Source organism: Hyaena hyaena, unplaced genomic scaffold (genome assembly GCF_003009895.1).
Source record: "Hyaena hyaena isolate Hyena2069 unplaced genomic scaffold, ASM300989v1 scaffold_1809, whole genome shotgun sequence".
Lineage (NCBI taxonomy): Eukaryota > Metazoa > Chordata > Mammalia > Carnivora > Hyaenidae > Hyaena > Hyaena hyaena.
This window is the reverse complement of record NW_024082442.1, coordinates 30,979-42,437: the sequence shown is the minus strand read 5'-3', so window position 1 is coordinate 42,437 and position 11,459 is coordinate 30,979. Positions and strand designations below refer to the sequence as shown.

Below are 11,459 nucleotides of genomic sequence, written 5' to 3'. Positions count from 1 at the left end.
TGAACTGACCAGTGGACTTCATTCCATATTTTAAGTCTAAAACCCACAGAAATTAATCCAAGACAGGAGCTAACAAACACTGACAAGGACATAGAGTTCTCCAGCCTTTCTTTCTAAGGCAAGCTATTGCTAGGCTGACTACTTCCCAAAGGATACCTCTGCTGTGCTAGTGAACACACCACGTCCCACAGGAGAATTTACACAAAGTCTTTCCTTCGATCCTTTCAACAAATGAGGTAGATGGAAGAAGATTATCCACATAACACAAATGAAAAAAGCTACACTAAGATAACACTAAATGACCTGCCCAGAGATATACAGCCAAAAAATAATGGTGCAGAATTTCAAACCCAGATCTTTCACTGAATCCCCCAATGAGGGCATTGTCACTAGGGTACCCCAGGGATGAGGACTGTTTCCTGAATATACTCACAGGGTTAAGCCATTTCCAGTTAAAAGGAAAAGCAAGCAAGTTCTAGAGCCTCAACCACTATCAAAAATAAACAATATAGTACTGAAAATCCTAGTTCTTAATGTGATCTAGTAAATCTTAGGCTGTTATTCACCAACAGGGTAGGAGTTAAGATTATGTAAATACTAATAATCTAAAACAGTATTAACTTAAAAATAACTTTAAAATGTAAAATGTAAATACCTTTACACCAAGATTAAAGAAGAATCGAAGAATGTTCTTATCTAAAAATAAATAACATAATAATCACTATAAGTACACATTCAAAAAGGAATTTTTTTCCATTATCCTCAAACAATATAGCTCTAAAGACAATTTTGCCTACTCAAATCGATCCATCTAACCTGTAATATAAAACATAGATAAAAACGGTAATAACCAAAACCAAGTTCTGTTACTATAAGGTAATTCCAGGTTCAATATGCTTTGTCTATGCTAACATCTAAGTCCTAAAATGGCTTGAGATTTTTATCTGATTAAAATTTTGTGTGAAGGAAACTCAGGCGTTCAGTGTTATTTTCTTTTTCAACTTTTCTATTGGGGGTTTAAAAATTATGAAATAAAAATGTTGGGGGATAAGAATAAAATTGACATAAACCTAACTCATTAATAACATAACATTAGTAGGTACTCATCTGACATTAACCAATTATCCACAGACTCAAACAACCAAACCACTAATAAAACAAAATTGTCCACAAAAATCAAGGTAAAGACCATAAAGTCACTGCATTACTCTTTCAATTTTTTTGACAGAAAATTTTGCAAACTAAAATTCCTTTAAAAAATCTTCTCATTTTTTCATGGAAAAATAGGAGTGGTCTCAAAACCCTGAAAGTTCAGTGATGAGAAAACTCAGTGACGTTTAATTACCTAGTTGATGACATTATTAAAATTTAATTCAAAATGGTTTTAGGCTGTTTTTGAAAAAACGATATAGGGGAGGGATAGTTACTAAATATACAAAAACCATATTCCAATCAAACAAAAGCTGAAACAACAAAGTGAACTCCTGATAAGCCAAGTCCTTCTTACGATCAGCCCTTTGGCTTATTCAGTAACATAACATCTGATCCCTATTTCACATTTCCTGCTGAACCCACATCAGTATTTGGTAAATAAAATCATTTAGAACTTGGAAAAGGATCTCACCCTTAGGCAGGTCCTCCCCAGTGTGACACAGTGAATAAGGTGGTGCAATGGCTCGATCTCCCTTTTCGTTATAAGGAAACCCAGGGTAGAGTGGGTCCTGGTAAAGGCTCAATGTCTGAGGCAAAGGCATCAAGGGCTGGTTAACTGCCTGTATTGACACAGGAACTGGAGAGGGTGTTAAATGAGCTTGGGATACAGCAGAATCAGGTCCAGTGGTCAGAGTCTGTGTCACTGACAAAACAGGAATTTGAGCAGGGACACCTACAAAAGAGAGGAAAGGGGATCACAAGGTATAAAAAGGTGAAAATACTTCTCCCTACAAATAAAGTTTACAATTAAGCTAAAAGGTAAAGAATGCTGTACAACTAACATAGCTGATAAAAAGGTTATTTAAGCAATCTAAAAAAGCACCTTTTATACCAACTAAGAACCCTCCTAGACACACAGGAGGAAATGAGCCCAGGAAACAAGCTTTAAGTCAGTCTTCTAATAGTAGCTCTTACAAATATGAGCAAGACACGAAGCCTGGCAAAAGGTTCAATGGATGGGGCAGGGGGAGGATAAAGTGCTGTCAATGGAAAATGCAAACTGTGATGTCAGTGCTCAGCATCTAGCAGAGACAACCAGCTCAAACATATTGCTTCTGAAATTTTGAGGTTACATCTCAAATGAATACCAAATGAAACTGGTCCTCCCACACTAGAAGCAGAGCAAAACAGAGGATCACAAAAAGCTCTGTGAGGCTCCACACAGCTAACCCTGCTCTGAGGTCAAGCTATCAAGAATTTGAAGTCTCTGAGGTGCCTGGCTGGCTCAGTCAGCAGAGTGTGCAACTCTTGATCATGGGGTCGTTGAGTTTGAGCCCCATGATGGATATAAAGATTACCTAAGAAAATATTTTTTAATATGACAACTTAAAAAGTTTAAAAGTAAGGAACTTAAGTTTCTGACTTGGAAAGCTTTTGTTGGCTGGTTCAAGGAACTTTTTAATTCTTATCTAACCTGTTGGTCCAAAAGTTGTAGGTTCACTTGGCCAGGCTGGCACAGTGGCTGGTAAAGAAGGCACCGCAGGAGTTAGATGTACCTCTGGAGAAACTAGAAGGGGAGCTGGATTTGACAAAGACACATGTTCTGCTGGCTTCTTCAAGAGAGGGGGTGGAAAAAGACAAAAGTTCATTTTGCTTAACACTAATTTTAACACCAAATGTACCCTGAGCTGCCTTTTACATAACTGCAACTTCTATATAGATTTTTCTGATCTTAGAAATCAAAGAAAACACAGTAGCTAAAATTTCCACACAAACAAATTTAACCCTAAGCAAGGATTGCCTATCGAAAGTCACAGAAGACACCTGGAAGAGACAGAATCAAACTTTAAAGCATCTTAAATAATGCTTTTCAGGAAAGAAAGAAAAAAATCACTGAAATCATTTTGAAATTCATGAGTTATTTAGAACTGCTCTTCACACAAACACATACCATAAACTGTATGCTTTCCAGTGAACATGAAGAATGTTAACTGATAGGCAAGGAAGGACTAAGAACTTTATTCCTATATAAGACTGAGAACCAAAATATCTGCTGGAACTCAAGTTCCTTCTTCATTAAATTTATAAACTGTGGTATTACATTCTAAATGTATATTTTTCTAATCTTGTCAATCATCATATTCCCGCCCTTCTATGAACTGTTAAAGATTCAGACAACTCCTTGGGAAGTTTTAAAATAAAGTAGAAATTTTAATTTCCCTTCAAAAATCTAATTTTCAAGCCAACCCAACCCACCATAAAGATAACAACAATACAACAAGTTTCTTCAAAATCAATTCACAAGTATGGTGCTTCTATGTCCAAAACATGGGAACTATAAAAATAACATGCCAGGCGGCGCCTAGGCGGCTCAGTCAGTTAAGCAACCGACTCCAGATTTCAGCTCAGGTCATGATCTCAGAGTTCGTGGGTTCAAGCCCCGCGTCGGACTCTGCTGACAGCTCACAGCCTGGAGCCTGCTTCAGATTCTGTGTCTCCCTCTCTCTCTGGCCCCTGCCCCCACACTCTCTCTCTAAAAAAATAAACATTAAAAAAATTGTTTTAATAAATAACACTCTATGGAGGCATCTGGCTGGCTCAATCACTAGAGCATGAAGCTCTTCAGGTTGTGAGTTCAAGCCCCACACTGTGTACAGAAACTAAAAAATAAAATCTTAAGGGGTGCCGGGGTGGTTCAGTCAGTTAAGCGTCAGATTTTAGCTCAGGTCACGATTTCACAGTTTGTGAGTTAGAGCCCCATGTCAGGTTCTGTGCTGACAGCTCAGAGCCTGGAACCTACTTTGGATTCTGCATCTCCCTCCTCTCTGCCCGCCCACTGCCGCCCCCCCTCCCCAGCTTGCATTCCATCTCTCAAAAATAAACATTTAAATTTTTAAAAAAATAAGTAAAAATAAAAAAATAAAATCTTAAAGGGGCACCTAGGGGACTGAGTCTGATAAGTGTCTGCCTCTGGATTTCAGCCCCGGTCATGATCTCACTGTCGTGAAATATGAACCCCACCCTCAGGCTCTGCACTGACAGCAAGGAGCCTGCTTGGGATACTCAGTTTCCCTCTCAAAAAATAATAATAATAAATTCCACAAAAAATGAGAACATTCTAGACTAAGTGACAATCATAACTGTACCTAAATTATGATGCTAGAATAAGGTCTCCCATTTTTGTCTTCATATTCTTACTTTAAAGACAGAATGGGGAAGAGGGGCAGGAGAGAGAGAATGCTAAGCAGGCTCCAAGCTAAGCAAGGGGCCCAATGTTGGGCTTGATCCCACTAACTATGAGATCATAACCTGAGTAAATTCAAAGGTTTCTTACTTCTTTGTATGATGTTTAAAGAACAGGAGCGCATGGGTGGCTCAGTCAGTTAAGCATCTGACTCTTGATTCTGGCTCAGATCAGGATCTCAAGATTGTGGGATATCAAGCCCCATGCTGGGATCTGTGCTGAAAGCATGGAGCCTGCTTAGGATTCTCTCTTCCTCTTTCTCTCTGCCCCTCCCCTGCTTGCTCTTTCTCTCTTAAATAAACATCATAAAAAGAAACCCAGAGAATGAAGCATTCAATGTCAAATTCAACAATGTACTTACTTGCTCTGCAGGTGGGCATTCTAATTTCTTTGACTTTGATGGTGATGAAACTCTTGTACATTTATCATCACTAATATTCTTTGGAAGCAAAACAAAAGGGAAATTTTATATTTCAAAGACTGAAATTCTATGATAATCATGGTTGTCTGTATAGTTCACCCTACCTGCACCTGACTGAAACCTCTTCATGACTAAATATTTTTTCAATTATACCTGGTCTTAGACAGGTAGGTAACTCAGCCTTCACATCTTGATCATATCAAACTGTTAGGCAGTTTTTACTGGGAACATGGTTTCAAAAATTTTTTTAAATTTCAATCTATATACAGTAATGGAAAGTAAAAGCTACTCTCCACCAATTCAGATAGGTAATCATCATGTAGCTTTAAAGAAATGGTTATTAATTTGAGAGTGAATTCTCCTCAAGCACTATCATCCTTTCCCAATTTTTTCCTCGGCTTTTCTACTTCTGTAACAGTTATGAAATGATGAAATCACCTCCAGCTTCTCCTTCTACTTCTTCCTGCTAAATTATCAGTGTTTAAGGGGGGAAAAAAAGAAAAGATGCAATTAGTATTTAAAACATTTACCTCCAATGTGCTTGTCTCAGGTTTTTTATCCAAGTGCATATGTCCATGGACAGAGTCTATAACAGACCAAGATTAAAAAAGAAAACAGTATCAACCACTAGACAGTCCTGGTCTGAGAACAGAATAAAACATGAAGACAGATAAAGCCTAAAGGACTATTTGAACTGTGTTTAATCAGTGAAAAATGCAGTCTTCAAAATAACATTTAACATGCTTTAGCTTGAGTCAACGTGTCTCTGCAACAGTGAGATACATGACATTACACTGTTTAATGATTTAAAAAGGGTTCTTTCCCAATGTATGACTTTAAACCAGACACAGAGCTCTAGCATCTGCTTCCAAATGATGAAATAACATACCTTTATCTTTCCGTTCTTCGGTATCCATTCTCCGCCTGCTTCCTTTTCTATCACTTACATGTGACGATTTTCTCTGGACACATGGGTTGCTACTCTGAGAAGCTGACTGACTGACTGATGAGCTCTTAAAATGAACAAAAACCCAACACTTTGTTTTAAAGATTTACCCACAAATACCTGAACAAAAGTCTTGTAATTAATCTTAACTCTTCATAGAGCTGGTTAAAAATCTCCATATTCATAGCCCTATGTCTTTATACGTCCAAAACCACAGAAAAATAGGACACAGGGTTGAGGTTTAATTATATACTCTACAGCAACAACCTTATTAATAAATCAAAAATATTAGGCAATCAGACCTTCAGCCCAAATCAGGAGAGTGATACTTCTTCTTATCCCCCTTCAGGAAGTCACCCTTACCAAACCTTCACCTTGCTACTTCCACTTACATATTCTGCACGAAGAACAACACCCTTCATATCAACTTTCAAAACCAGCCATTGTAGGGCCACAATCCTTTGTGAGGGAAAGGAAAAATACTCAACTGCAAACTAGCAGATACAGTACGCCAGAATTCATACCACTAAAACGCTGTCAGCAAATCACTTAAGCTCTGCATGAGATCCAACCTTCTAATTGGTGAAACAAAGGGACTGGAATAAGTCAGGTTTCCAAGCTAACCTATCACTGAAAGTCCTTTCCTCCTCTACCTCTTAGTGAATAAATGTTGCACACAGCTGAGAATAGGATCTCAGCCCTCTGTGGCAGGAGTTTCTAGAAGACAAACCTGAGTCACTATCAAGTTCAAGACATGTCTACAGGTCTAAAAATGGTGAGTATGACATCCCATTTTAATAATCAAAAAATTTCAATTTATTCCATTTACAGTGGTTGTATTTTTACCATTCACTAACAACAACGCAACAACAACAAAAATAAAAGAAAAAAGCTAGGAGTACAAGCTTAAATGATGTGTACTTTTTTATTATCTGTATGTTATGGGAAAATAACATCTATCACACTAAGACAAATGTACTTAGCATACAGACCATACCTAATGCACACACAGATTTGGGCACATCTTCCAATAACTAAGCTCCAATCCCTGTGCCAGACTGAACTACTATTCCAGATCAGTGGTTTTCAACTGAGCATCTGATACCTCTAAAGGATTCCACAGAGATCAGAGGACAAAGGAGGAGTGTATGGTGCTTTAATGTTTTATACTAGTATACCTGGCAGCCTCCTGTAACATTCTACTGTATTCATTTAATCCACTGTAAAGAAGAAAGTGCCTAACCACCATTTCAGAATGCACTTAGTACTACTTACCAATATTTAAAAGACAACTGGCAAAGGGAATCCAATGCTCCCAATGCACCCTCCTTACAGAGGATTTTACTTCACTCTGTATAACAACTGTTTTTCCCTTCTGACTCCCCAAAAAGAATGAAGAAACCCAAGGGTAGAGAACATTTCTTTTATCAGAGAAGTAGCCATCATAGCCCAGCATCTGACACACAGAGCAAGGGCAAAGCCACAGGGTTACATGTACTAGTACTTCCCAAAAGCAAACACTCTGAATGACAACTCTTCTTGGATATATTAGGTCCTGGTGTGTTTAGTAAAGGACACTGAAGAGTTTCCTCATTTTATAGATGTATCTTTTTTACTGAATGTGAACATCTATTTCATAAATAATAAATGTATTTTGTTTTGGTTCAAGAAAAAATACTAAACTAGAAGTGAGCTAACCAATTTACTTGCATCAACTCTGCCAACAACCAGCAGTATCTTCAGACCTCATCTTCTTCGTGAATAATGTAAAAAGGAAGGGCAACTAAATGATCTTTAAGGTAATTTTCACAGTTTAAAACTTACTAATCTACCATTAGAAACTATGGTTTCATATAAAAACTATATCAAGGAGAAGCTTCTAAACAACTTTTAAAATCTCTTTTTATACATACGGAAAGGGCTGGGAAAGCCTGTTCATCTCTGTTCTGAATCTCATAGAGTAAACGAGATTCTTCTATAGCTTGCTTCTCTCTGCGCTCTTCTGGGGAGAGGCCAAAATAGTTAGATTCTCGACTCGTGTGATCAAAATCCTCAGCTCTCTCACGATCAGGTTTTCTGTCAAATAAAACATTCTCGTCATGAAAAAAAAAAAGACAAAATGTGTTGAGTACCTAAAATAAAATAACCTTTTTTGCAATACAATATTTGACTAATTTAGCTACACTATGATATTACAGAATTTTTGGCAGCCTAATAAATGTTTAGTAAATGGAAGCTCCTGTAGCTCAGGCTACATGATAGGGTCAAGAAGAGTAACAACAGGAGGGGAAAAGAAAATAAGAATATAACTCACTTCCAAGTGATACAGAAGTAATTGATATAGGAGTAATTAAGATTTTTTTTCTTTTCATCAGGGCAGAAATTTAACCACTTATGTATACTCTATGCCATATTCCAGTACTCTCAGATAATTCACTTTTTAAAAAAAGTTATTTAGTTTAGAACTCAAGAGCACTGTCATTTTCTGTATTTAGTAAAGACAACATTCAAAGCAGACACCAGGACCATCCTCCTGCTTTTTGGATGATACCAAGAGAAACAGAAAGCTGAAAAGAATAAAAATTAAAATACACTGACTAGATAGTAACTGCAAATAAGACTACCATCACCTCATTGTAAGTCTGGTCCAAGAAACATGACAAAAAAATACATGAATAGTTTAGTAGCCTATAACATAACTCTAATGTTTTGTGTATATGGCTTATATAGGCAGTATGAATACTGTTTCTACCATGTCAAATAGTTCCACAACAGTGGAAAATGAAAATCCAAAACCTACAGGAAAAACACGCTGTCACAATACAAAAACATATAACCTTCCTTTAAAGCGTGAGGACACAATGATGCCCTCTGATTTTTTTTTTTTACCTCCAAAATTACGAATAGCCTTTTCATGTCTTTAGATAAGCCCACTTAAAATCACACCCTAATTCCAGTAGAGCATATGTCAACCCCAACTGGGAAAAAAAGGGCAGAGGAGCAAATGTGGACCTTCATAATCTTAGTTAGACCAATCTTTCTCAGATCCCAGAGAGCATGCAGCACATGCCACACATCTCTGGAAAGCTAACACTACCCTTATACTATGTCCCATCACCCAAAACTGTCCATCTCACCCTCACCCACCACACAGCAAAAACCAAATCCTTTCTATTTGCATTTTGCTAGAGAAGAGATAGTCAGCAGTGACATTACTCTCTTTCAGCACTTGCACAATGAAAGCATACATGTCAATCCTAGACTGGATTCTATTATATTTTATTATCTCCGAAGGGAAAGACCAGTATCAGTAAGAAATGAAAAAGTGAGGTCTCACACCCAACATTACAACTTCTTTTATTCTATAAATGAAAAAATTCAAAACTGATGTGTTAAATATAAGAAATAAAGATAAACCAATGGGGTTAAACCAATTGGACTATTAGCTATAAAACTCCATGCTTTAAATTTTTCTTTATATAGAATTGTTACTATTATTATTATTGGGTATTCAATCATCAGCAGTCTCTACGTTAGTTCCAGTGTACTAGTAAAATTCACCCTCAAAACCACAGTGGAAAAGGCATACTAACTGCAAATACAATAGGTTCCTAGGTAATCAGTCACAATGTCAAAAATTCTTTAAAGCTTTTTATTTATATGTCACCCACTGCCTTCTCCTATCAAGAGTTTTAATATACAACTAACGCATTAAAAAAAAAAAAGATCCTAGTAAGACAAAGACACTTCACAGTTGTCTGATTATTTTACCAATTCCTAAGAGATTGGCTACAACACAAGAAACACAGTGGACATAAACTCAATTTGTGATAAACAAAACTATAAAATTAGTCATTTAGTACTGTATTTTCTTTAATATTTAAAAAAACACTAAAGAGTATCTTTGTGTTCAAGGGAAAAAAGTTTCTTTTCTAGTCTATTAAAAAGGTAAGAATTTTATTAAAAGAAAATCTCAATTCTGCCTATGACGTTCCTGTATTTACTTCACGTTTTTAGGTTTCCAAAGTTAATATTCAAAATAAGTTAGTCCTCTTAAATACTTTGCCTCCTTTGAATAAGAAGCCACCGGATGTTAATACAGTTTAACATCCAAACAACAGACTTTAGCCACAACTACTTGATTAATGACTCTAATTCTGTCTGTGAGGAGCAATAACCCACCAGGAGCCCTGAATGTCCCTACACATTATTGCTGGGTTTGCCAAGAACTCAAGGCCCTGACTACTCTTTGCCCAGGCCAATTCTCAGGACTGTGTGTATATGACTAACCCTCTCTCTCTGAAATAGAGTGCACACACACAAGTCGGGCAGGGGCAGAAAGAGAGAAAGAATCCTAAGCAGTCTCTACACTGATAGCGGATGCAGGGCTCAATTTCACAACCATGAGGATCATGACCCGAGCACACCTGAGCCAAAATCAAAAGTCAGACACCTAACCGACTGAGCCGGCCAGGCGCCCCTCTTCTGAATGATTTTTAATCATTCATTCTCATTAGAACTTTTGGAAAGTTGGATTATGAATATATATCTACTTTTTACAAATTTATAAAGTACCCCTGCAGGGATACTGCTAATGCTAGTTGTCTCTGCAGAAGGAAACTAGATCACTGGGAAAGTAAGGATACAAAGAATTATCAGAATAACCTTTTGAATGTTTTAGACTTTGACCAATAGAACTTCCTACCCTTAACAGTGTGTTAAACTAAAAAGAAAAATGTAATAGACTTGAAGTATTGGTGTTTTTTATAAGTAAACTGTGCTTTCCAAAAAGATATGTTCAAATACATATATACCTGATACCTGTGCATATGACTTGACTTAAAAACAGGGTCATTACAGAAGTAATCAAGTGAAGACAAGGTCATGCCAGGGTAGGGGGGCCCTAAAGCCAGTATGACTGGTATCCTTATTAGAAGAGAGACAGACAGAGGGAGAACTGCATGTGATGACAGAGGCACAGGAGTGATGCATCCACAAGCCAGGAACACCAAGGACTGTAGGCAACACCAGAGAGCAGAGCAGGAAACAGATTCTACCCCACAGCCTTCAGAAAAAACACAGCCCTGCTGACAGCATAATTTCAGACTTCTAGCCTCCAGGACAGTGAAAATAAATTTCTGTTGGTGGAGCACATGAATGGCTCAGTCAGCTGGGCATCCGACTTTGGCTCAGCTCATGATCTCACATTCTGTGGGCTCAAGCCCTGCATCAGGCCCTGCACCTGACAGCGAGGAGCCTGCTTGGGATTCTGTCTCCCCCTCTCTCTGCCTCTTCCCTGCTCACACTCTCTCTCTTGCTCTCTCTGAAAAATAAACATTAAAAACGTGTGTGTGATCCTTTAAGCCACCCAGTTTGTGGTACCTTGCTATAATAGCCCCAGAAAACTAAGACCATATTTGTACTATGTCAGCCTGGGAACCTACAATTGTCTAGAAGATGTTACATAAGCTGTCTTTAATGACAAAAAGTTCAGTATATTCCCAAGAAAGGGGAATGCCCAAAAGCTAAAAATAAAGGAACTAAAAACCAGAGCTAGAGCTCAGCAAACACACAAACTGATGCTGTAACTGTTCGGGCAACTGGGGACTGGAAGTCTGGAATGGGGAAGGCCCTGGTCCCAGTAACCTAGGAGGGCTCCAGCACCCACAAGAGTCACGGCCAAGTGTGCAAGAAAA

At 37.8% G+C, this 11,459-nt stretch overlaps 1 protein-coding gene across 2 annotated transcripts in view; it reads right to left on the bottom strand.

Annotated features, from left to right (window-relative positions):
• Positions 1-11,459, bottom strand: part of OTUD4 (OTU deubiquitinase 4) — a 43,785-nt gene that overhangs the window by 5,768 nt on the left and 26,558 nt on the right. For both annotated transcript variants that reach the window (XM_039224903.1, XM_039224905.1), the window contains exons 14-20: positions 7,677-7,839; positions 5,707-5,830; positions 5,348-5,403; positions 4,758-4,835; positions 2,627-2,765; positions 1,625-1,885; positions 656-696 (exon numbers count right to left, since the gene is read on the bottom strand). In XM_039224903.1, coding sequence (XP_039080834.1) covers positions 656-696; positions 1,625-1,885; positions 2,627-2,765; positions 4,758-4,835; positions 5,348-5,403; positions 5,707-5,830; positions 7,677-7,839 — 862 coding nt within the window. The remainder of the gene's footprint in view (positions 1-655; positions 697-1,624; positions 1,886-2,626; positions 2,766-4,757; positions 4,836-5,347; positions 5,404-5,706; positions 5,831-7,676; positions 7,840-11,459) is intronic.